This window comes from Macrotis lagotis, chromosome X (assembly GCF_037893015.1).
Source record: "Macrotis lagotis isolate mMagLag1 chromosome X, bilby.v1.9.chrom.fasta, whole genome shotgun sequence".
Classification (NCBI taxonomy): Eukaryota; Metazoa; Chordata; class Mammalia; order Peramelemorphia; family Peramelidae; genus Macrotis; species Macrotis lagotis.
Window position 1 is genome coordinate 678,280,229 of NC_133666.1, and position 25,760 is coordinate 678,305,988.

The 25,760-nt window shown below is 44.5% G+C and overlaps 1 protein-coding gene across 1 annotated transcript; it reads right to left on the bottom strand.

The window, feature by feature from the left end:
- Positions 1-349: 349 nt before the first annotated feature.
- HRK (harakiri, BCL2 interacting protein) lies at positions 350-22,830 on the bottom strand. The gene is made up of 2 exons (XM_074200860.1): positions 22,479-22,830; positions 350-5,015 (listed from the first exon to the last, which is right to left on the bottom strand). The coding sequence occupies exon 1, from the start codon at positions 22,828-22,830 to the stop codon at positions 22,537-22,539; it is 294 nt and encodes a 97-aa protein (XP_074056961.1). The 3' UTR covers positions 350-5,015; positions 22,479-22,536.
- Positions 22,831-25,760: the final 2,930 nt, after the last annotated feature.

A 25,760-nucleotide genomic window follows, 5' to 3' on the forward strand; every position in this document is an offset into this window, starting at 1 on the left:
TAGAATTTGGACCTGAAGGCATCTTCAATCTGGAACAGAAAAAAGATCTGAGGCCTTCTATGCTAATCCCCTTTATTCATGAAAGACAAAACTGAGTTCCGTGGAAGAGAAGTGACTTGCCCAAAGTCACACAGCTTCAGAGGTAACATTTGAACTTTCTTCTCCACCTCCCAAATCTAACACTCCTGATTCAGAAGCACCAGGGGATATGTATTGACTTCCTATCCATCAGGCCTCAAAACAGAGAAGAGAATCCTGGGGGGAGCAGCCCCTTCCCACGCCTCAGACCCCATCCACCTCTGTAGCCCAAAATGAAAAGATCAACCAAGACTTTAGGCTCAAGAGCACATTGAATTTTTTAATAAAGTCATTATAAATATGTACAAAGAGTTTTAAAGGTATGAAATCCTTCTTACAAAAGATAGTACAGCAAACTTGTCATATCAGAAACCAGAAGAGTGTGTTCTTAGCTTGTTGCATCCCCATTGAGGGCAGGCAGGATATGAGGACACACCAAGCCACTCTGTAAAACCCATTATAGAAACATTAGGTGCCCAACTGCAGGATTCCCCCTAATAACAAGAGTTCTTCACTTTATTTGTGTCCTGGAACCCCTGGGTGGTCTGGTGAAGCCTAGAGGTCCATTCTCAGAAACATGTTTTTAAATTAATAAAATACATAGGATTACAAAGAAAATCAGTTATCATGAAATAAATATATTATTTTTTCCCATCCAAGTTCACGGGTCCTCTAAAATCTATCCCTGGACCCCTTGGGAAGACTTAACCAAGTTAAGAAATTTCTCCCTAAAGTAAATTCATTCCTCAAAAGTAGGACTTTTAGTAAAACAAAAAGGCCAGACAAACAGAAGGAATGGATTTGGGAGGGACTTTGGAAATGGAAGCAGATGGGAGGCAGAAATGTTTTTCCAGTTCCCACTGCCCTGGAATGACAGAATGAGATGCTGCTCCTTGGATCATTCATTGTTTTATTGGAAGGGACCTTAGGCATCAACAAGGCAGATCTCCTCATTTTACATAAGAGAAGACCAAGGTGCCTTGGACACAGGCAAGGACATGACTAGACCAAGTTGGTACAGACTGATATTCTGTATTAAAACTAGAATTCAAAATGGTTTCTCTCCTCAATAAAGTCAACATCCTTTCTATGCTGCTTCTGGAGACTGGAACCCAGAACATGTAACAAATAAAATAAAAAAAAAAAAAGACTGTCCTAAAAGTATGGGATGAGATTAAAAAAAACAAAAAACAAAGGATACCATCCCCAGCCTTGTCCATTTGGAACAATACATCCTTTTAAATAGAACCATGGCCATACATCAAGATGGAACTTTCAGTGACTTTGAATTGTGAAGTTATGGGATGGCAAACTGCCTTGCCCTATTGGAGAGAGCCTATACCTGACCTGGAAGAGACCTCTAGCAAAACCTAGTCCATCCTCAACCAAAAATACCCCAAAACCATGAATAATATACAGATCTCATTATATACTTAAAATTCAATATGGAAGAAATCCTCTGGCTATCCCACAATAAAGAGTCTCTAGATTTCTAATCAGGAACAGCATCCTTTCATATATGTCTAACCTAAGGCTAGAGTCAAGTGAGGCCACATGTGTTACTGTAAATACTCAAAGTTCCCAGCAGATTGATAATAATATTGGGGGACAGAAAGGAGGAAGAGGTAATTTCCAAACCCTGCCTTTAAAGAAGCAAATTCTTGACCTAACCTAGGTAGCCTTCATCCTAGAATAATAGAATATGGGACTAGAAAGAATATAATCGAACCTTCCCTTTTTTTGTTTAATAGAGAAAGAAATCAGGGTCCAGAAAGGTCACATTCTACCAAGGTCGCACAGCAGCCAGGATTGGATTTGAACTCATGTTCTCCATCTCCAAATTGGGTGCTCTACCCATTACACTATTCATCTACAAATCTTTTGGGGTTTTTTAAATGATTCTTTTATATCAGTTCACTTCCTTTGCTTAGGGCTAAGCTGGAGACCTTAAAACTGTACGGGAATCCAGGTACAAGCCTTCCCTCAATTCTCAGTTTAGGCAGATCTCAATGAAGAGGTGATTTCTTAAAAATATTCTGTAACTGATAAAAGCTAGTGGGTTCTTCCTTAATGTTCAATAAATATTCAAAGATGTAAAAAGTTGTTCCAACTGATCACCTCCACCTTCAAAAAGGGGGGTGGGCAGACAGGATTTACTTAGGAGGGAGGGGTGGCTGATAAAAAATCTTGAAATCCCAGGAGCATCCCTGACCCCCAAAGTGCCCACCTCTTGGGAAATGTAACTCATTTTCTAAAGCTTTTTTATTTCAAATGAGCCCAGACTGTTCTTCCCTGGAAGCCAGCACCTAGACGATGATCTCAGAACCTGCCTCACCCCCCTCCCTGTACCAAATCAGTCTGCTGAAATCCAAGATGAGGTCTTTCTTTATTTTAAGCCCTGCCTCTCTCTCTCTCTCTCTCTCTCTCTCTCTCTCTCCAAATCCTTTGAGGCTCTGCAGTGAAGCTCATCAAAATCAATGATTTCTTAGCATCTGGAGAACAGGGGAGATTGAAAGAGAGAGAGGGAAGAAAGTAAGCATGGTCAAAATATGGACAATAACAAAAGAGCCCAGCTCACTATCCTATGTAATCTCCGTAATGCAAAGAGAAGACAGCAGAGACACATGTGGATATATATCATGCTTCAATTTCCTAATACAAATGTCAATCAAGAGTCGAGTCTCATATCAAAATGAGCATAAAAACAGCCCCTTGTCAAAAGCAGGGGTCACAAAGAAGCACACTCATATTCATGATGTGCCTCCCCTCCCCATAAAAAATCTAAGATTTAGATACACATTTGTTAATAATATATGGAAGCTATATACAGTGAATCCTAGCCATTAAACTTTTGGGGTGTGCCTCCTTCTCCCAGCAAACTAGATTTCCTGAAATCAGGGTCTCCTCCAGACTACAACCCCAAAACCACCTGCTGGGAGAAATTCTGTTCTCCAGGCAACAGGAGTGACTTAAAGGCTAGCTGAAGAGAAAAGGGTAGATCCAAGCCCAAGAAGATTATTACAGACTAGGAACATTTCCCTCTGTACTCCCAAACTGGAGGCCACCAGATACTCCTACAAATACTAGAGGGGTCTGGAAAAGACAACCCTGAAATAAACACCATCTTGTATACCACTGATCGCCGGGTAGCACACTCCCCCAGGAGTCAAGGACAATGGAGCAGATACTATGAAGGATTTTGACAGTCTTATCCCCAAGTAGTAAAGGACTCAGGTATGTGTACAACCCCCTTTTCTCACTCCAATATCCATCCAAACACCAGAATAAGGGCCTTTGGGAGGACCCTATGAAAAGATAGGTCCAAGGACGTGAAATATGGAGTTAAATGTTAGAATCATGGCTGCCTCATAAAAGTCATATCCCACTAAAGAGGACTGACTGTGTGTGAAAGACTAGAGGATGGTTCAACAGTCTTCATATGTTGTCTTTTCTATATGTAATGTAAATATTATTTGGGGGGGAAGTGGACTGGAGGTGGCAGCAGGAATCGGGGCCTTACCATGAAGCTCCTTCTCCTTTCTAAGGGATCAGTCCCATTTTAACCGGATGAGTTCGATGATCTCCTGCTGCTTGCACTATGTTCTCACAGCTGGGACCCCCAGTCACCAAAGTGAGCAGAGCCACTACCCACAAAATGAGGTGAGCACTAATTTGGAAGCTGGAGTCTAACCCTCACTCTATTCTCCCTTGAGACAAGAGGAGATGGAGTGCTCAGCACAGATGCATAATACCAGTTGTTATTTTGTTTCATTTTGGTTTTTTAATGAAAACAAAAACAAGAATTGCTCCCCAGAGACTCTGTAGCCAACTTGTTCTCCGAGGTGCATTCTTATAACTGATTCTTATAAACTTCTGAAAAAAGTAGCTTATCTTAAAAACCTCTGATGCCGTGCCAATCTGGTGCCTACCACTGGAATGCCCTTCAGCTTCTTCCTCTAGGCCCTACTTAGAAAGCCTAGTCGGCATCTTGACTCTTGAATCCCAAAAATCCAAGAGAGGAGATCCTATGGAATTGCTGTGGAATGGATTCCCAAGGAAAAACCCTCACTCGCTCGTGAGGCCAACAATTCTCTAGCTGAGCCTCACCACCCCCCTTATCAATGTCCAAGATGTGCCCAAAAGGATCCAAGGACAACAAAGAGAATATGACAAACAGACCTTGGCAATTCATCCCTTTAAAAACAAAAATTCTGGACAAGTGAAATGAATTCCTCTCTAGTCCCCAGCCCCAAGAGCAACTTGAGTAAAATGGTAGCACCAGAAAGGCAGTTTAGCACCCGGCAAATATGAAAACAGAGCACCAAAGATACCAAACAGATAGAAAAATGGATCTGCCCCTTGTGGAGCAGAGTTTCTATATACACAAACTAGGCCTCGTCAGAATGTTCCAGGGTGCAAACACCCTGGACCTTGTGCCCACCCCTTGCCAAGACTAGCAGGCCTCCATTCCCTCATCTGTATTTTCCCAGTCGCTGTCACCAGATGTTTGACTCTGGCTGTGGAAATACACTAGTCTTGTCCCAGTGGGCCTTCACTTTCTGTGCCTCAAACACGGAGGGGGACAAATGTTCATACTGCGAGTCGCATAAATGGAACGGGAACGCCCGTTCTCAACAAAGCATGCAGAGATGATAAATATTCCTATTCTCTCTCTTTTATATATATATATATATATATATAATATATATATTTATGGATATGTATATATACGGATAGGTTTCTGTTTCTATTTCTGCTGCTGGATGTCTGAAGATTGCCTCCAGTCCAATTCGGCATTCCCGTTGCCCGAGGTGTTTTGATGTCCTCCGCTTTCTCCTCATGGTGCCACCCTTCTGGACCAGTGGCTACTCATGTTCTGGATTCCCTCCAGGAAAATGGGATCCAGCTTGCTCCAAGGACACAGGATTTTCTCCAGCCTGGGGAAATAAAAGATTTGCATCTTGCTCAATATATATGGACATAGAGAATACTCTGTTCTGTGCTGAGGACTCAAGAGAACCACAACAAAGAGGCCAATCTTTGTTATTAAGCATTTGAAACTAGACTATATGAGGCAGTATGGTACAATGGAAAGAACATCAATGCTCAGGAAGCAGAGAACCTTAGTGGAAATCCTCCCTCTCGGGCTGTTTCCCTTTGTGACTTTGTACTGGGCACCCAACATCTCCAGGCCTCAATTTCCTCATCTATAATCTGAAGGGGTTAGTTAGATGATGGGTTTGATGGGTTTGAGATCCCATGAATCTCTCAGGCAGGTAGAACCATACCTAGGGTGAAATAACTGGGCTTTGTTCCAGGGAAGGGAATTTCGAGTTCCATTGAGGTGGGAAGGGACATTCTTCCTCCCCTGCCTACATTACCCCTCTACTGCCAGTTTCCTCCTCCTTCAAAAGTGGAAAAACCAGGATGACTTCCTCTCTCCATCACCCCAATCACCCACTGCCACTTGTCCCAGGTAAAGAAGTCATCAATGATGTTTCTGAAGCCAAGATCCAAGTCTTTTATTTCTCTCCTAATTGGTTCAGAGGATCACCCACTATGCCTACAATCTGTATTAGTTCTTTTGGTTGGGACACCTCCAAAAATAGAACCAACTGTGCTCACAGCTTGTACTAATTCTTTGGGTCCCCAAATGGATCCCCCAAACATGGTTTGTGTTCTTCAATGGCTATCCCTGGTCCTTGAGTTTTTATAGAACCCATTGTGCCCACAGTCTATTCTATTTTGGCAGGTAAGAACCAAACCCCCCCCCCCAACATGGTTTGTTTTACAGGGGACTCCCAATTGGATGAGATTAGATTTCCAATCTTTGAAACTTGATAGAGTCCACAGTCAGGTAGCAGGGTTTTTCCTGCCTTCCAATCACTGAACCAAGAATTGACATAAAAGATGAGATTTTTCAGCTATTAATTTGGAACCAAAAGGCCACTGTCAAGAGGGAAGAGAGACCAGATTAAAAGTCTAGAAGAGCTGAGTTCAAGTCCTAACTCTTACACAAACTGTGTGATCACAGGCAAGTCATGTAAAAAAATGTCTCAAGCCCCCTACCTCCCCCCACTCCCCTGTGCTCCCTCCTACCCCCTATCCTGAAGCAACTAAAACTGGAGGTTACAGCAGAATTTTTGATCTGCCTCAGTGGAGGAGCTTTCCACACCAGGAGTTCTCCAATTCATTTTTCCATTCTGTCCCTAGGGTCACAGATTGAAAACTGAAAGGGACCTCAAAGGTCATCTCATCCAACTTTCTCATTTTACAGATAAGAAAGAACACCAAGAAGAGAGAGACTTACAGTATCAAAGATTGGGTAAAGCCATCTACTCCAACTCACTTATTTTACAGATGAGAACATCGTTATCAAGTGATTAGCCCATAGTCATAGAGCCCATAAGTATTAGAAGCAGGATGTGAACCCACATCTTCAGAACTCTAAACCAATGAAATCCTAGATCTAAAGTAACAAAAAACATCCAGGCAATTAAAAGTCTATTTCCTATCAGTAAAAGCAATACTGACTTCCCATCTTTTTCTCCCAGACACTTAGGCTGAAGTCCTTTTTGATCTTTTCCCTTTTAAAATAATAAGAGAGGGGGCAGCTAGGTGGTACAGTGGATAGAGCACTGGCCTTAGAGTCAGGAATATCTGAGTTCAAATCCGGCCTCAGACACTTAAAAATGACCTAGCTGTGTGGCCTTGGGCAAGCCACTTAACCCCATTGCCTTGAAAAAAAAAATCTAAAAAAAATAAAAAAAAATAAGAGAGGCTAGATATAATCCAGTCATAGCATTTTAAAGTTGAAAGATAGTAGAATGGTTATGCTTTCATTAAGATTTTAATTCTTGATTATTTTGTTTATGATTATTAAATTTCTAATTTGGGGGTACCAGCACAATACTTTAGTACAGATCTTGCTCTGTGATGGCCCCTTCTTATTCTTATCTACCATATTCATGATTGGGAGGAAGGGAAGAAAGGTTTATTAATCACTTACTATGCATCAATCACTATACTAAGCAATTATATTAGTTTATTAACTCTTTCAGTGTTGAAATTTTTTTCCCTTTCATCCCAGTTCTGAATATTTTGTGACAAATTCAGGCCCAAATGCAAATTTCACAAGGGATCAATTATAGTTGTAACTTATGTTAATTTCTTCCTAATTACCCTATAAATGAACCTAAAGCAATTAAATAACAATTAAAACTTGCAGAAACTATGGATTTTTCAATGTAACATGCTTCAGCCCTGCAAGAGGTAAGTTTCTAAAGTGTTTTACCCATAACAGCTAGGTGGCACAGTGGATAGAGCAGGGAGTTCGAATCCAGCCTTAGATACTTGACACTAACTAGCTGCGTGACTTTGGACAAGTCACTTGACCCTGACTGTCTCACATCCAGAGCCATCTCCAGTCATCCTGATCTATATCCAGTCACTGAACCCAGATGGCTCTGGGGGACACAGTGAGGCTGGTAACTTATAACAGCACCCCACCCCACTCAAATCCAATTCACTTACTTAATGTCATGGCCTGTGAGAACCAAGAACAAACATCAATCAAATCATCATCATCATCATCATCATCATCATCATCAACCCACAACTATCATCTCAGATAGACTGTGCACTTATTATTTCCCATATTTAATAAGTGAAACAACTGAGGGTCAATGAGATGAAAGCATTTGCCCAATCTTTGCTGGGGGACCTCCAATGGAAGGGAAATGCACGACACTTTGTGCATCAGCCTATTCCACAAGGCCCAATTTGTAGCTTCCACCCAGTATTCTCCATTCTGCCCACTCTAGTCAAGCAAAATGAGTCTAATCATTTTTTTATTTGGTGAGGCAATTGGGGTTAAGTGACTTGCCCTGAGTCACACGGCTAGGAAGTGTCCAGTATCTGAGGCCAGATATTCACTCAGGTCTCCTGACTCCAGGGATGGTGCTTACCATCTAGCTGTCCCAAATCTAATTGCTCTTGGCCATGATGGTCAAGTCTTTTTATTGCCAGGTTGAGTATACCCAGTTCTTTCTATTAACTTTCACATTCTAGGGAAGACCCTTCCCACACTAGTTGTCTTCTTCTCAATGTTCTCCTGTTTATTGGATTCCTTCATAAAATGTGATCTCCCCAGATTTGAGCTAAATAGGTCTACATACTATGGGACTTCCTGGTCCTGCCTTCTATTAGCTTTCTACTAGACCTTGTTTCTTTGATTTGTTTCCTTTATTCAGGAGTGTTTGTAGGGGGCAAGAAAGTAGCTCCCTAAGAGGGTGACCTGACACGTTTTAGGAATCAGAGAAAGCTCCTTCTGCCTCTAGCTTTTTTCTTGCTTTCTTTTTTAAACAACAAAGTGAGCCAGAGTCAGGCAAGGAGCTGGTACCAGTGTTAACAGCTTACAAAGCTGTTATAAAGACCCTCTCCAGGGGAATAATCAGGAAAGGGGAGAAGAGCTCCTCTGGTCCTAATTATCACTTAAATAATGATACATTTCTCTGGTGCTAGCTTATTAGAGAGCTCAGAGGCCAAAAGAAGGCTGTGATGGAAGTTAGAATGATGAAAGTTAGAGTTTGGAGATATGTAAAAAGAAAGGAAAGTTTGGGAATTCCAGGTTCCCAGGAAAATGAATAGTATTTCATCATCATAGGTAATATTTCAATAGAACTTATAGATATAATTTCATTTAATCTTGACAACAACCTATGTGACATCCCCATTTTACAGATGAGGAAACTGATTCAGATGAAAGGATTTGCTGAGAGCCACACATGACAAATATCAACTCAGGTCTTCCAGAGACTGTGCCACCTCAAAGCCTAGAGAGACTCATTACCTCACTGGCCGGACAATGAATTTTTTGGGTACAGGAATTTTGGAGGAGCATCTACTGAACTATAGAAGGGTTGTAGTTTGGAAGTTGCAACCCCATTGATGAAATTATAGTCTTAAGATTATTAAAGAAGAGGCAAAATGACCTCTTTCTGCAAAATAGTCAGTGGTCTTTCCCAGAAGTTATTAACTTAGAATTAATAAATGTGGTTTTTAAATGAGAATAATATAAAATAAAAAGATACTATTACTGCTATTAATAATTGGCATTAAACATTTACTGCTAATTATTATTTCCTTCTTCCCCAGGATTACTGATCCTGATCTGTCACTAGCCCAAATAAAGAGACATTCAAATATGAAATTAGCAGTAAATGATAGCAATAAAAAAAATCAGATATTTTGGGGGTACTTTAAGAATTACTGTGTGCTAGAGACTGGAGTCCAAAGACAAAGAATGAAATGAAAGGATGAAAAATCCCTGTTTTCAAGCATCTTAAATAAAATCATAGATAGAAATCATACTTAAAATCACAGGCAAATCATAATAAAATCTGAGACTTAAATCATATATTCTATAATAAAAGCAAAGACAGATTGAGTCCAATCCTCTCATTTTACAGATGAGAAAATTGAGGCTCAGAGACTAAATGCTTTGCCCACAGTCACACAGGGAGTAAGTCCTAGAAGTGAACTTTGGCCTGAAGTCCTCTAGTAGTAGAGGTAGTATTTTTTCATTGTACCCCATATACATATAAAAAATGTAAGTAAAATAAAATAGGAAGCAGCTAGCTGGCACTGCAATGGATAGAGTAAAGGCTTGAAGTCAGAAAGATTCATCTTCCTGAGTTCAAATCTGGCCTTAGACAGTAACTGTGTAACCTTGGGCAAGTCTGATAGCTTCAGCTATCAGGAAAGTTGACATAGATATACAGCTGGAGGGACTTTAGAGGCCACTGAGCCTAACTCCCTAGTTTTACTGAAGAGAAAATGGAGACCTTGGGGAGTCACTTGGGTTCTCTCCCTACTTTCTGATACCATGGAGAAACTGCTCGGTTGAGTGGGCTTGGTGTTCAGGGACAAAGCCATCGTCATTTTTTAGAAAGCCAGGGTTATGCTTCCCATAAGTTTCCAGATGATCTTAGCTGACAAATAATTATAGATAACAAAGATAGAAAAGGAACTGAGTCAGGGTAATGAAAAGAGCACCAGACTAAGAATGAGACTTTTTTTTTTATTTTTCTTTTTTTCAAGGCAATGGAGTTAAGCTTGCCCAAGGCCACACAGCTAGGTCATTATTAAGTGTCTGAGGCTGTATTTGAACTCATGTACTCCTGACTCTAGGGCTGGTGCTCTATCCACTGTGCTACCTAGCTACCCCTAGAATGAGACTTTAAATTCTAGTTCTTCTACCTGAGTGATCTTGGACAAGTCAAGGAGGGTGGTCACTTAAATCACGGAGTTGAACTTAATGACCTTGGGAGTTCCTTCCAGCTCTTAATTTATAATTTTCTAATTTACTCTAAATCACTCCAACCTCCACGGGTCTCAGTTTCCTCATCTGTAAAATATACACAAACCATTAGACTTTAAAATCCCTTTTAGTTCCTTATCTAAGGACCTATGGACTAGAAGGGATTTTAAAGTCTAATGGTTTCTGTATATTTTTGAACACCAAGTCTAAAGTCAGGAAGACTGGAGTCCAAATGTAGCCTCATATACTTACTAGCTGTGTGAACCTGAGCAAACCACTTAACTATTATCTGCTTCAATTTCCTTATCTATAAAATGGAGATGAAAATATCATCTGTCTCCCAGGGCTGTTAGGAAGGTCAAATTATATAATATCTGTTAAAAACTTAGCCCAAACTGATATCTTATTGTCTGATCTTGCTATCACTTATACTTAATGTTTCTTCCTTAAGGATATGATTTCTCTCTCTCATTACACTCAATTTGGATCAACGTACAACATGGAAACAATGCAAAGACTGACAGAATGCCTTCTGTGGGGGTGCGGGGAGGGAAGTAAGATTAGGGAGAAAATTGTAAAACTCAAAATAAATAAAATCTTTAATAAAAAATTAAAAAAAATAAAAGCCTAACCCCTACTAAGTGCTTTAAAAATTTTTGTTTCCTTTTTTTTTTTAAACCAGGACCATCCATCCTCCTCTATCACCGACCCACATTTCACACCACAAAGTGATACCAGGATGGGGCTTTAGCAGTAAATAATAACAACCACTCACATTTTCCTCATACTTTAAGGCTTATAACATGTTTACCCCCCAGAGCCATCCCTGAGCTTTAGTTTCATCCTCTGGGTAATAAGAGATACCATTTGAGGAACTTTAACTTGATAATATCTCTCAGTCTAGTGTTTAAGCAATTACTGCAGGGGAGGAAATTAATTCAAAGTGGAGAGGATGGGCAGGGAGTGATCCTCATTATACCCTTAAAGGTATTTTCCCAGTGATGGAGGTGGATTTGCAAGCAGTTATCCACGCAGTTACGCGCACACATAAACACACACACACACACACACACACACACACACACACACACACACACACAAAGGTCCATCTTATCCCATCCTGTCTCACTAAGTAACCAGACTTAGTAGTAGAGTCTACTAATGGGAAACAACTATTTGCTACATAGACTGAACTACCCTACAGGGGATCATATCCATAGATTTGGCCTCTCAACGCCCTATGCAGCCCAGACATGGAACAGCTGGAACACAGACATGGAAGGAGCCAAGTCAATAAATAAGGTAAATACATCACTGAGGTTAATGTAATCGAAAACAATGCTAAAAGGGAGCCAAGTTCAGATTAATGGCAATGGCCAATCTGGACCCCACAGAACAGATGACAAAGCTCAGACTTCCCTCCTCTCGAGTGTATGGATTAAGGTGTACAGAAGTGGCATAGTGAATCCCCCATCCTGTATCTCTCAGCTTTTGATAGACTGTTTTCTAGGCCTGGAATCCACTCCCCACTAACTACCTTTCTTTGATGTGAGATATACTTTGTAAAATCTTATATGTGCACAAAAATCAGGAACTATTCATTTTTATCTTGGTATCTCTAATACCTAAGACATAGAGAGACACTTAGTAAAGACTTGTGGATTGATTAATTAAATGGAACTTCTCTATTTTGTTAGTTGGGGAGTTAGGCAAAAGTCAGAGTTCTGGGTCTGGAGTCAGGAGTTCAAAGGGGACCTCAGATTTAGTAGCTATGCAGCCCTGGGCAAGTCACTTACCCCTCTCTGTGCCTCAGTTGCCTCAATTGCAAAAGGAGGATAAAAAATCTTTACTGACCTACCAGGATTGTTATGAGAAACAAGTGGGGTAGTTATAAAACACTTGAGCATAGTAGGCATTCATTATCTATAAATGCTAGCTATTTGATTAACTTTTCCTTTACTAGAAAGGAGTTTTCAATGATGGGGGTGGAATATCAATTGGGAAATAACCATCATAAAAATTCATTTTAATTCAATTCACAAGTAATTATTAAGTGCATATTATGTATGAGAATAAATACAAGGTACTAGAGATAAAAAGACACTTTTAAAAAGTAATAATAAAATAGGTCTTGGTCTCAAGAGACTAAAATCCTAGAAGATATACTTTTGGTTCTCAGGATTTGCCCTCATGACTCAGCTGTCTTTTCACCCTAGTCTTTTCCTCCATCAGGCTAGCTCTCTTCTCCCATTGGGGAATTCCTTCCAGGGTCTCCATTTTGGGGATCAGGTCTAGGCTGGCCATGCTTCATTCCCCTCCCAGATATACAGCTGACCCTATGTACTTTTATTAGCATGTCCCAGAGACCTTCTCCTCTTTCCTGCAATTTTCAGAAAGGAAGGAAGGAAAGAAGGAAGGAAGGAAGGAAGGAAGGAAGGAAGGAAGGAAGGAAGGAAGGAAGGAAGGAAGGAAAGAAGGAAGCTAGGAAGGAAAGAAGGTATGAAGGAAGAAAAGGAGAAGGAAGAAAAGATGGTATGAAGGAGGAAAAAGAGGAAGAAGAAAAGAAGGAAGGAAAGGAAGGAGTAAAGGAAAAGAATGATGGAAGGAAAAGAAGGAAGGAAGAAGAAAAAAATTGGAGCAGGTGAATTTTTTTCATTTTGAATTATTTCTTTACATAATTTGTTCATACATCACCTTTATTCATGCTTATAACCCTCCCTTCTTTCCTGTTCATTGAACCATCCTTATGACAAAGTTTAAAAAAGAATGAGAGAAATAAAACAAGTCAGAAAAATTAATCAACACTTTAATTCATCAAAAAACATGGAGTCAGATAGAGTCATATACTCATCATCTCTTCCATCTTTCTCAAAGGAAGAAGATACCTCTTCTCTTTTCCCCTAGGATAAAATAGAATCAGTCAACTCAAAGAACCATTCCAACTCTAGGAGGCTGATTCTATGGAGTAATTTTTAAATTATTTATTTTTATTAACTACCTATATTATTTAATTTTAGCTTATTTCATTACTGTATTATTTATTATTTAGTTCATTTTATCTTTTCAAATATCTATCCTGTCCACAGTACAGTAAGACATAAACGAAATGGGAAAGGGCAGCACAGGGTTTATCAAAAATACACTTCAGGTTTTATAAATACAACATGTTCCTATAATATACACAGCAGGCTATTAAAAATCTATTAGCATGGAACTTTCTACCCTCTGATGCAAATGATAATAGTTTGTGTTTACAAAGCAAAGACAAATGGACAGTCCATGGATTCTGTTGGTCTCCATGTCATGTTATTAAGCCTAAGTGGAAGGCAATTTGGGTAACCCTTTTGGAAAAGTCTCACAGGATAAGAAATCATGGATGAGCTGAAGGGATTATCCATAAGGATCTAGGTGGCCCAGAGGATAGATCAATAACCTGGAGTCAGGGAAATCTGAAATTCATCTTCCTCAGATGCTTATTAACTATCTGGTATTGGACAAGTCACTGCCTCAGTTTCATCTTTTGTAAACTAATGATAATAATAGCACTTATCTCCCCTGAGACAGGGAGACCATTTAGAATATTCAGTTCAACATGAGATGATAAAGGGATGTGTGAGTGGAGAGGAGGAACTATATAGAACTGACAAGATTTGGCCCTGAACTGAATAGCACAGAAAGAGAAGAGGTGAGAATGACAGTGAGGTTGTTACCAAGCATGGGTGATTAGGAGTAGTGTTGTACCCGCCATAATAACTGTGAAGTATAAGGGAAGAAAGATAATGAGCTGTTTTATTGCACTTGTTTCATTTGAGATGTCTAAAGAACATCTGGTTTGGGATGTCCAAACGGCGGTTGGTGATGTGGGACTGGAGCTCAGTAGAGAAAGGAGGAGAGAAAGGAGGAGAGAGACAGAGAGACATGAGACATAGGAAAGTAGGACTATATATATAGATACCAGAATCATCTGCATAGAAATGATAATTGAACCCAGGGGAGCTGATGAGATCACCCAGTGAAAGTGTACAGAGGAAAATGAGAAAAGGGCCCAGGAAAGAGCACTGGGGGACACCCATGGTCAATGGGAACAAATAGAAGGAGATGAATTCAGCAAAAGAAAAATGGAAAAAGAGTGACCAGACATAGAAGGGGAAACAGTAGAGAAAGGGCATCATGAAAGCCTGGACAAGAGCTGACATTGTATAATCTAGTCCTAGAATTTGGTGTGACTAGGAAAACCAGGGCTGAATTTAGAGTGGAGGGGTGGAGGTGGGGGGGGGGGGTGATGGGGGGGCTGGACTTGGCTTCTCATTCTGCTCTTTACTACTTATCTACCTTGGCTCAATCAAGATATTTCGCTTCTATGGGCCTCGGTTTCCTCCCCAAGAAAATGAAAATTGAATTATTTCTAAAATTCTTTTTAGCTCCAAATCCTAAAAAGAACTTCAAGGATCCATATGGTCTCCCCCCCATTAGACTATAAGCTACATGAAGGCAGGGACTGTCTTTTGCCTCTTTTTGTCTCCCCAAAGCGTAGCACATATGTGCTTAATACATGTTTACTGGCCTGAACTGAAATGCATTCTATCTAATCAGGATTCATCCATCATATTCCTTCCACCTGCCTCACCTGGACATGTAGCCATCAGCTGTACAGATGTACCCAACTCACACAGAACCACCACTTCATCTTTCTACCTCTCCATCTGGCCATACCAACTCAACACAACCAATGTTTCTGGAAAGACACATCCAAGTCAGGTTGACAAACTCTTACTCAGACATTGTCCTGAAACACCAGATTTACAAATAAAAACAGAAAGATAGTGCCTAAAGGCAACTAGGTGGCTCAACCAATAGAGGACAAAATCTGGAGTCAGGAAGACTCATCTCCCTGAGTTCAAATCTGGCCTCAGATATTTACTGGCTGTATGATCCTGGGCAAGTCATTTAACCCTGTTTGCCTCAGTTTCTTCATCTGTGCAATGAGCTAGAGAAGGAAATTAAAAACAACCCCACTGTCTTTGGGAAGAAAATCCAAAGTGGGTCACAAAGAATTGGACATGATTGAACAAGAAGTTATCAAGAAACTTACATTCTACTGGAGAAATATAACACACAAGGAAACTGAGGGAGGGGAGAACCCTGAGGTATAGTAGAATGCCCAAAGAGACAGGGGTGCAGGTCCTGACCATAGACTGTCCTTTGCTTTCAGTCACCATCGCTGTGACCCTTAGACCAAAACTCCCTTCCCTGGTTAGCACTCCACCGTGAATGGTCTAATAGAATGCAAGCTCACTGAGGACAGCCACTATCTTACATTTGTGTTCTTGATGCATTTAATAAATGCATTAATGCATTTTTCATTCTTTCACCTTAAGATTTAGACCTGGAAGGGACCTTCGAGATCATCTCAACTGCTTCACTTTCAGTTGAAACTGAGAAACTCATAGATTTATGGCAGAAATCATCTAATTTAATGGTGGCAAATTCAAAGCAGGCACATTGACTTAGATTAACATTATCTATGCTGTTTCACATTATTATTATTTTCATAAATGTTTCACAGGTGCATTTTATTTTATTTTATTTTTGGTTTTGCACAGCAATGGGGTTAAGTGACTTACCCAAGTTCACACAGTTAAGTAAGTCTTAAGTGCCTGAGGCCAGATTTGTCCTCAGAACTCTGGTCCTCCGGACTCCAAGCTCTAATCATCGCACCACCTAGCTATCCCTACCAGTTACATTTTAATCTGAATTAGCAGCACCTGGGAGTTTTGCTGCCCATTTGCCACCTGCCAGAGTGGGTGTTTAGCACTTCTAGAATACCCTCATTTTACTGGTAAGAAAATTGAGACAATTGTAGAATTCCAACACAGATCTTTTCCAATCTAAATTTCGTATTCTAATTGATTTACCATGAAGATCCAAGGCTTGTTAACCTTGAAAGAAGCAAAGGAGAGAGGGAGAGAGAGAGAGAATGGACAGGATTGGAGAGAAAGAGAGAGAGCGGGGGCAGCTAGGTAATGCAATGGATAGAGCACTGGCCCTGAAGTCAGGACCTGAGTTCAGATCTAGTCTCAGACACTTAATTACCTAGTTATGTGTCCTTAGGCAAGTCACTTAAACCCATTGCTTCCCCCCCCCCCCCAAATTAAAAAGAGAGAAAGGAAGAGAGAGGAGACAGAGTCAGTCAGAGAGACAGAAAGAGAAATGGAGATAGACAGAGACAGAGATAAGAGAGAGACAGAGACAGAGAAAGACAGAGACAAAGAGAAATGGAGACTGAGAGACAGAGGTAGACACAGAGAGTGAAACAGAGAGACATGCTTACAGAAAGAACAAGGACATAGGGACGTGTTTCAGTAATGAGGCACTTTTGCCCCCGGCACATCCATAAGGTGAGCTGCTGCTGCTGCTGGTGTATTTAATTATCTCCACGTACAGTTGTATTTACATCCACAGCTCAGTCACTTGTGACTTGGAATCTCACCAGGAGAGTTGGGCAGCTTCACACCCTGAACATGTGGTAGTCAGGAGGAGGGCTATGTCATTAACTTGCCTCTTCCCTCACATCTGGACGCTTCCCTGAGGTTCCTTCAGATCAGTAACCAAATGGCTTCCTGATGAGTCCACTCTCCTCTTCTCCCAAGTTAAAGGAGCCCTCAAAGTCCTTACAAGGTTTGAGGGAAAGGGGAGAGGAGAAGACCTGCAAGTTCCTCCATTTGTCATTTAAAATCATCAGCATCTGCCTCCACTCTTCCTTTCCTGCCTTTCTCACCTCTGGATTCAGGTACTTCCCCCACCCCCACCCCCACCTTCCCCTCCTCCATTGTTAATATTCCCCCTCAATTACTCTTGTATTTTGTTTATATTTTGTATATACTTTTAAGGGCACATGGTATTGGCCTTATGGTAACCCCTTGAAGGCTGGTTCAGTATCTAAGCTTGCAAAGCATTTAACAATCTATATCTCATTTGATCCAACAAACTCTGGAAGCTAGGTAAGTGCTATTATTATTTCCATTTTACAGTTGGGAAAACAGAAGCAGGCAGAGTAAATGACTTGCCCAGGACCAAACAGTTAGTAAATGTCAGAAGCAAGATTTTAACTCAGGTCTTTCTTACTCCAGGTTACCTAAAATGCCAGAGTAGAATTTGAACCCAGATCTTCTGACTTCAGAAGTAGTACCTGCCCATGGTAAAATGCTACCCTCTTAGATCTGAACCATTTGAAGATATGGGAGAAGTCAGCTCTAGTCACTCTGAGCAGTGGCTTAGGGGGCAAGTATCTAGCAGTATCTAGGTAGTCACTTACTTTTGAAAGAAGGTCTAATTAATCATTGCTGGCATTTAAAAGGTTTTATGGTTTGCAACAAACTTTATTAATTTTATCCCATTTGATACTCACAGGATTCACAACAGTCTTGTTAATCAGAGACTACAAGCTGTGAAATCGATCCCAATTTGGGGAAAGGGAGACTGGACTGATAATAGTATTGATATAGAGAAACTCTCGAGAGATAACTCCATCTCCCAATGCCAATCAGCCCCTCCCTGGCAAATTACAGAATCAGATAGGTGCCTAGGAGGAATCAGAAATTAATTACTTCCCCAAGATCATACCCAAGATCAAATGTGCAGCAAAAGAATTATTGTCACTTATTAGTTAGCCATGGCAGACATCATTGCATAGTAGATGGAAATTTGACTCAAAAAATCTGGGATCAAGTCTCAATTTTGACCCACATTGACTGGGTGATCCAAGGTCTGAAGGTCTGAAAGGGAATTTCAAAATTTAAGAGTTCCAAAAATCAATGAAATCACAGATCCAGTCCCTGGTCCTAGTCTATTCTTTTTATTAACAGGAAAGGAGTTATCAGTCTTCATCCTATGGCCCTGACATGAACTGTCAGGATCTTGGCTTTTTCAATCAATAACCATCATCTTCATTTGTGCCTTCTACCGGAGGGATGGGGTTTCTTCACCATACTTCACCATAGCTCACATTCTTTCCATAAATTCTGATTGCAGTCACTCAATATTTTAGGAGACACAATGATCTCTCTCAATGTAATCATGATGGTTCAGATTAGGACAGACACAGCTCACCACACTAGGTCCTTACTCAAACCCTTTCCGGTTTGGTAGAACCTGCCAGTGCTTATGCCACAAGAGGAAAGTTTGTTGTTTTTTCCCCTGGAACAGAATCCAGGTTCATCTCCAGGCCATGAAGAGAGATGAGAAATGAGAAGGGAACTTCAGTGGAATCCAAAATAAAATTAAAGAAGTTGTGATTGTTGTTTTAAGAAGGTCATTGAAAGGGTGGCAACTTCCTAAGTCTTTCTCCAAGGACATCCTGGCAGCTAGGTAGATTAGGGTGCTGAATTTGGAACCAGGAAGACCCAAGTTCAAATCGTGCCTTAGACACTTACTAGCTGAGTGGCCCTGGGTGAGTCGCTTAACCTTTATCTGCCTTAGTTTTTTCTTTTGTAAACTGGAGATTATAAAAATAGTACCTGCTTCACAGAATCAAATGAGATAATATCTTCAAGGTGCTTTCCATTCGAATGCTAGCTATTATTAACATTATTGTCAGCTAAACTGGAGGGTATAGATGGGAAAAACAGGTTTGAAAGAGTAGATGTCTTGTCCTGGGTCATTTGAGCAGTGATAGAAATGGGATGTGCAACCAGGCTCCGAACAGGATTCCCCTTCCACAGCAGCACGCTGCCTCGTCTCCGAGATGCTAACAACAGTGGGTCGGTCTCCTATGTCCCGGGCTAATGTTCACCGGAACAAAGTGACCTGGACCCCCTCCTGGAATACGGGGCACTTACTCCCACACCTCTACATGAGCTCAGAGCACTGACTCCGGGCTAGGGCTCCCTCCTAGGGCTGGGAATTGGTAACCTCGGCAACACCCCCAGCGAATCCTGGAAGAGACCTCTCAGTCGGCTTTCCCCATCCGTCCCCTAAGCAGCCCCCCATCCGACCGCATCCCTTGTCTCTCCGGGCACCTGCCCCTCCCAGTGGGGGAACACGAGCATCCCCCAGAGCTGGCCGCCCCTCCCGCCTGCCTCCGGCGCCTCCAGGACGCCAGCCCCCCAATCACCCCTTTGGCTCCTGCCTGGTCAGGCAACTCCCCGGGGCCCGAGGGAATGCTATACTTGCAGAAACCTTAGGAGAGTGAGAATCACTGCCCCCCCCAATCTCCCAACCCTGTGCCCCAGACCCCAAGCCAAAGCTGCGGGGTGGGGGGTGGGGGAGAGGGAGCTGGCCCTTGGCAGAGCCCAGCTCCTTTTTCTCTGCCCCATCTATCTTCTGTTTTCTTTCAGTCATATTCTTTCTCAATTGTTTTTAAGATTCGTAATTTTTTTTTTCTTTCTGTGTCGTACAGGAGAAGATTCAAGGCCTTTCTCTCAGGTTCTTTACTACCTATTAAGTCACTTCACTTCCTCAGTTTCCTCATCTATAAAATAAGGGGCTTGGACTAAATGTAAATGAGCTCAAACACTTCTGTTCCTAGAAACGGAGGGGGTCCTCCCATTTTCTTTTTTCTCTCTCACTTTAACTTTACAAAATGAGAGGCTTCAACTCGAATCTCTCAGGTCTACCACACCCTACACCCCCCAGGATTAGCAGTCTCTATATTCTCTTATCTAAGAACTATCCCATCTCAGACACGCTCATGTTCTAAGTTGTTCCGCTGACATTCTCTGCTCTGAGAGCACCCCAGTTCTAACATACTGGGTTCTAAGGTCTCTGCCAGCTAGATGCTCAGCTCTATCATCCTAAGACTCTTCAACTCTGCCTAGGATTCTTCCTTTCCTCTTCTTTCGGTCTCTTCTGAGTCTTTCTTCTCTTCCCATCTTTGCTTCTCTCCTTCTATTCATTTTTTTCTCTTCTCTCCAGAAAGTTGTTCTTAGCTCCCCAAAGAAAACGGGCTAAGCCTGGGACTAGACAGGGAGGGGAACTTCTCTGCTTCTCAAAGGGAGAGGCATTAAAGTGGTCCATCTTGCTCCCACTTGGGGCAGGAGTGGACCCCAAACTTCTTCCTCTGCCACAGGTTAGAGACTAGCAGGGTAACTTTCCCAGGGATCGCAGGCAAGAGAGACTTTGGCTTCCTTAGACCTACAAAGCACTTGTCCCCATATCTCCCCACCTCACCAACATTACACTATAAGGCAATGAGTTGGGGTTATCCCTGCCCAATCCAGAGAGGATGGACTTGGGACTCATCTGCAGGGGTCCATTCCAGATGGGGAGGGCGCAGATACGTTTGGTGAGCCAGCCCCGATTGCTGGCAAAGCCATTCTCAGGATGCAATGCCCTAGGGGGCCGAACCCTTGGGCATCCATGCCCACTCCCCTGCCTTCCTCAACAACCACCGACTCCCAACAGTGTTTCTGCCTTTCCCTCTCATCCCCGCCAGGGTCAGCCTTGTTCTCTTCCCTGGTCCCCAGCTCCTGGTTTCCTTCTGGACACCTCCACCCCCCCCCCTTCCCTCCTATGGTTGCTGTACCTTTCATCGCTGTCCAGTCTTTCAGCCTCGGTGGGACAGAACTGTTTCTCTTTCCACATCCCTTACTTTGCCTAGCCCCCAGCACCCAGCGGGATTCACTACCTGTTTGGTGCCAGACCTGAGGAGATGGTCCCTCTTCTCCCACCCCTCCAAGGGGACTGACTGACTGACTACTCCATTCTAAGCCCAAACCTCAAGGGCCCTTCCCAGGCAGGTTCTTAGCCCGGACCAAGCTCCTAGAGGGCAGTCTTTGGAGGTCCCGTGTGGGGCACTGAGGATGAGATAGAGGGAGGAGGAGAAAGTTGACTAAATCAAAAGAAGTGTCACGGGCGAGGGAAAGAGATGGAGGGGAGAAAATGAGGGAGAGGAAGCGCAGAGAGATGGGCTGCGAAATGACAAGAAACAGGAAGATTCAGAAGAAAAGGAGATTAAAGGAGATCGCAGAAAGGAGGAGACTGAGGCTGAGAAGAGGAAACAAGAAGAGAAGAGGGAGGTGAGAAGAAGAGAGGAAAAACAGAGAGGAGAGAGGAAAGAAGAGGGAAAGAAGCAGAGAAGAGGGGAAAGAAAAGAGAAGAGAAAGAGAAGAAAAGAGGACGGCGAGGGGAGAAGAGGGAAAGGAGGGGAGAAGAGGGGAAAGAAAGGAGAAGAGAAAGAGAAGAGGGAGACGAGGAGAGGAAGGAGAGGAGAGAGGAAGAGGAGGTTAGGAAAGAAGGAAAAAGAGAAGAGAAAGAAGAAGGAGAAGAGAGGAAAGAAACCAGGATAGAACAGAGAAGAGGAGAGAGAAGAAGGGAGGGGAGGACAGGAGAGAAAAAGAGGTTAGGAAAGGAGAAGAGAAAAGGGGAAGAGAGGGGAAGAGAAGAGAAGAGAAAAGAGAAGGGAAGGGAAGGGAAGGGAAGGGAAGGGAAGGGAAGGGAAGGGAAGGGAAGAGAGGGGAAGAGAAGAGAGGGGGAAGAGAAGAGAAGAGAAGAGAAGAGAAGAGAGAAGAGAAGGGAAGGGAAGGGAAGGGAAGGGAAGGGAAGGGAAGGGAAGGGAAGAGAGGGGAAGAGAAGAGAAAAGAGAAGGGAAGGGAAGGGAAGGGAAGGGAAGAGAGGGGAAGAGAAGAGAAGAGAAAAGAGAAGGGAAGGGAAGGGAAGGGAAGAGAGGGGAAGAGAGGGGAAGAGAAGAGAGGGGAAGAGAAGAGAAGAGAAAAGAGAAGGGAAGGGAAGGAGAAGGGAAGGGAAGGGAAGGGAAGGGAAGAGAAAAGAGAAGGGAAGGGAAGGGAAGGGAAGGGAAGAGAAGGGAAGGGAAGAGAGGGGAAGAGAAGAGAAGAGAAGAGAAGAGAAGAGAAGAGAAGAGAAGAGAAGAGAAGAGAAGAGAAGAGAAGAGAAGAGAAGAGAGAAGAGAGAAGAGAGGAGAGAAAGAAAACAAGCGAGGCGCAGAGAAGCGGCCGTAGGCTCGAGGAGGACGAGAGAGTAGAGGGGGAAGAGGAGCGGGAGTGGCGGGGCCCGTCCCGCCGCCGTCCGGCCCCGCGCCCGCGCCGCCCGGGCCCCCGCGCCGCCCGGCCCGGCCCGGAGGTACCTGTTGCTCGGGCTGCGCTGCGTCTCCGCCTCGGCCCCGCCAAGAAGCCCCCGCGCTCCTACCAGTGGCTCCTCCGGAGCAGCCAGGCCGCCAGCGCCGCCAGCTGAGCGGCCGCGCACAGCCAGGCCCAGCGCGCGGGGCGCCGCGGGCGGCCGGCCGGCTCCGGGGCCTCGGGCCTCGGGCCGCGCGCCCGGCGCCGCCGCATGGTCCGCTGGTGCAGCTCGTCCCCGAGCGCCTGCAGGCGGGCGGCCGTGAGCTGAGCCGCCGCCGCCGCGCGCCGCTCGAGGCGGCCGGAGCCGCAGGCGCACACCGCCGGGGGGCCGCGGCCGCGGTGCCGGGGGCAGGGGCACATGCCGCCCGCCGCCGCCGCCGCCGCCTCCGCCGCCGCCGCTCCCGCCGCCGCCCCGGCCCGTGCGCCCCGCCGGCCCGGCCCCGGCTCCGCTCCCCAAGTTTCCGTGCAGGCGGGCGGCGTGTCGGGCGGGCGCTGGCGGGCCGGGCCGCGGCGCTATTATTAATTAAAGCGTCACATGGTAGAGGGGGGGCTGAGAGGGGGTTACATCATCCGGCCCCGGGGGGGCCGGAGGCAGAAGGAACCGAGAGGTAACTTAACTCTGCCCGTGCCGGAGCCGGGCTGCGCCGGGGCGCCGCTGGGGACCCCTGCAGGGGCGCGGGATGGGGCTCCGGGGGCTGCCTCCAGGGCTCGGCTTCAGGCCGCCTCACCCTCCGCCCCGGAGAGGGACCCCGTCGCGGGGGGGGGGGGGGGGACCCAATTCTCACCCTTATTCAGGAGGGCATTTATCGGGGGAGGGGGGAGGACCCGGCTCCAACTCCGCCTGACTCGGCCAGAACTTGTCACCCCAGCCCTCCCCCCCATCCCGGGGTCCCGGAGCCCCCCAAGCCTGGCCTTGGCCGGAGGGAGCAGCGGTCAGAGGACCAAGCCGAGCTCTCCCCCCTCTGCGAGCACCTGGCAGGGCATTCCTGGCCCCGTTCGCCCCCCGGAGAAGCCGAGCATCGCAGCTTGGCAAGAAACGGCCCTTCCCTCCTGCCCAGCCTTGAAGACTTCTCGCCTGCCCCGGGACCCCTGGGACCTACGGGACACGCTAGCAACCTCAGGAGGGCCCAGATCTCTTGCAAGAGCCCAAATTGGGGCCGCAAGGGGGACCGCCTCCCCTCTCCGGTAGACTTGGGTAGACTGAGGCCCTGAACTTGAGCAGGTGCTCTCCAGATAGGTAAGATCCACCTCTCCGAATCGGGGGTTAAATTCTCACTTTTGGAGAGGATGTGAATTGGGGGCAAAGGCAGGTCGGGGTCCCAGTCTCATCTAGAACATCGCCTGGAACCTCAAGTCTCCCCCCCCCCTTTTTTTTCTGGAACTTTCCCCCAACCCCTCCTAATTTCTGACCTTCCCCTCTCTTAATGATTTTCTATTTGTGTTGTGTGTAGCCCGCTTGGGCACATACTGGACACAGTTGTCTTCCCCATGAAAATGGAAACTGGGCAGGGACTGTCCTTTGTCTCTCCTTGTATCCTCCAGTGCTGCCCATGGTTGTTTTTCCTGCGTTCTGGAAGAAAGCTATGACAACAGGGGATACTTGCCATGACAAGCACATGGATTGGACTGGAGGAAGGGGGTGCCGAGGTGACCGATGACATGCACCTTAATTGGATTGGAGCGAGGGGGTGCTGGGCTAAGTCACCAGCCGAACTTTTCCTCCAGAGCCATCTGGGCCCATGACCAGACATGAATCACTGAAGAAGGCCCTGGATGGGACGCAATTAGGCTTAAGGGACTTGCCCAAGGTCACATAGCTAGTAAGTGGTAAGGGTCTGAGGCTAGACTTGAACTCCAGTCTTGATTCCATCTCCTGGGCCACTTTAGCATTTAATGAGCGAAGACTGCTGGATGGATGGCTGTGTAGTACAACTTCCCTTATTATACTGAGGAAACAGGCAAAGAGAAGGCAGCCTGCCACTTTGGAAAGAGCTCTGGCTCTGGATTAAAAGGACCTGGGTTTGAATCCTGCTTCCAAAGTTCCCTACTTAGATGACCTGGATAATCAATAAATAAGCACGGTTCTAAACAAAGCCCTACTCCAAATAGTTTGCATTCAGTTTCCCCCCTCTAGGCCTCAGTTTCCTCCACCCTCAAATGAGGGACTTGGACTGGATGGTCTTTGAGGTCCCATCCAGCTATAGGTGTTTAAATTGAGCCTAGGTGCTCAGGGAGGATTGGCACCCAGGTCCTGTTAAGTCTGGAAAAAGCAAAACCACCAGATTTCAGAATTGTAGGGGTCATGGGCCTCATTCAGAAGTCTCATTTCATAGATGAGGAAACGAGACTTAGACTTAGCCAGTCTCACAGCAATTTGGTGACAGTGCCAGATTAGAACACTTCTCCCCTGATGCCCCTTCTCTTCCCCATTTTCATTCCCACCACTGTGCTACTAAACAGAAATCTGTCTCGGTACTCAAAGGACATAGAAGACTATAGAGCAGACTACTGACCTAAGGGACCTGGGATTCCAACTGCGCCCCTGCCCCCTCCCCCTGGGAAGATTCCGAGCAGTTCCACCATCATCACAGTGCTCAGATATCTAGGCAGAGGAAAAACTGAATGAGCCACTACAACACAAGGCAGAAGTTGGTAGGGTCTTAGAACTTCAGAAGATTCTACTGTCCTAATAAAGTAGAACCTAGAAGGGAAGGTCTGGTTCTCATTGTCTCATGGTCAAGTTTATGGAGAGGGTAAGCGAGTTCAGGCCCTTAGGATAACAGATTGGGGACTAAAGGAGATCTTTGAAATCACTTAGTCTAAAAAATTTACAATCATTTTACAGAAAAGAAGCTGAAGTCCAGAGAGGTTAAGTGATGGCTCAAAGTCACACAGCTGTCACATAGGTGGCTGAACCAATATTCAGACCCAGGGCTACTGCCGGTGAAGGACTTCTAAGAACCCAAACTTGATTCTGGCTAAAGATCAGTTTCTCCAGTTGGGATCCCTGCCTGCCTCCTGCCCAGAATGCTGCTTATCGTTCCCCTGTCCTTGCAAACGGGGATCTGATAAATTGCAGGGGTGTAGCATTCCAAGAATTAAGACCCAGTGTCTATTTAAAAAGCCCTTTTGGTTTAAATTGAACAATTTCCCCTTTAATCTGCAGGCTTTTAATGGCTCTCTTCACGGACATTAATTTTAATGGGACGATTATTACCCTGTTTGGAAGACTGCCCTTTCGATCTCCGGCTCCAGCCCCGGGAAGAGGCTGCCTCAGTGGGTGGTGCTTG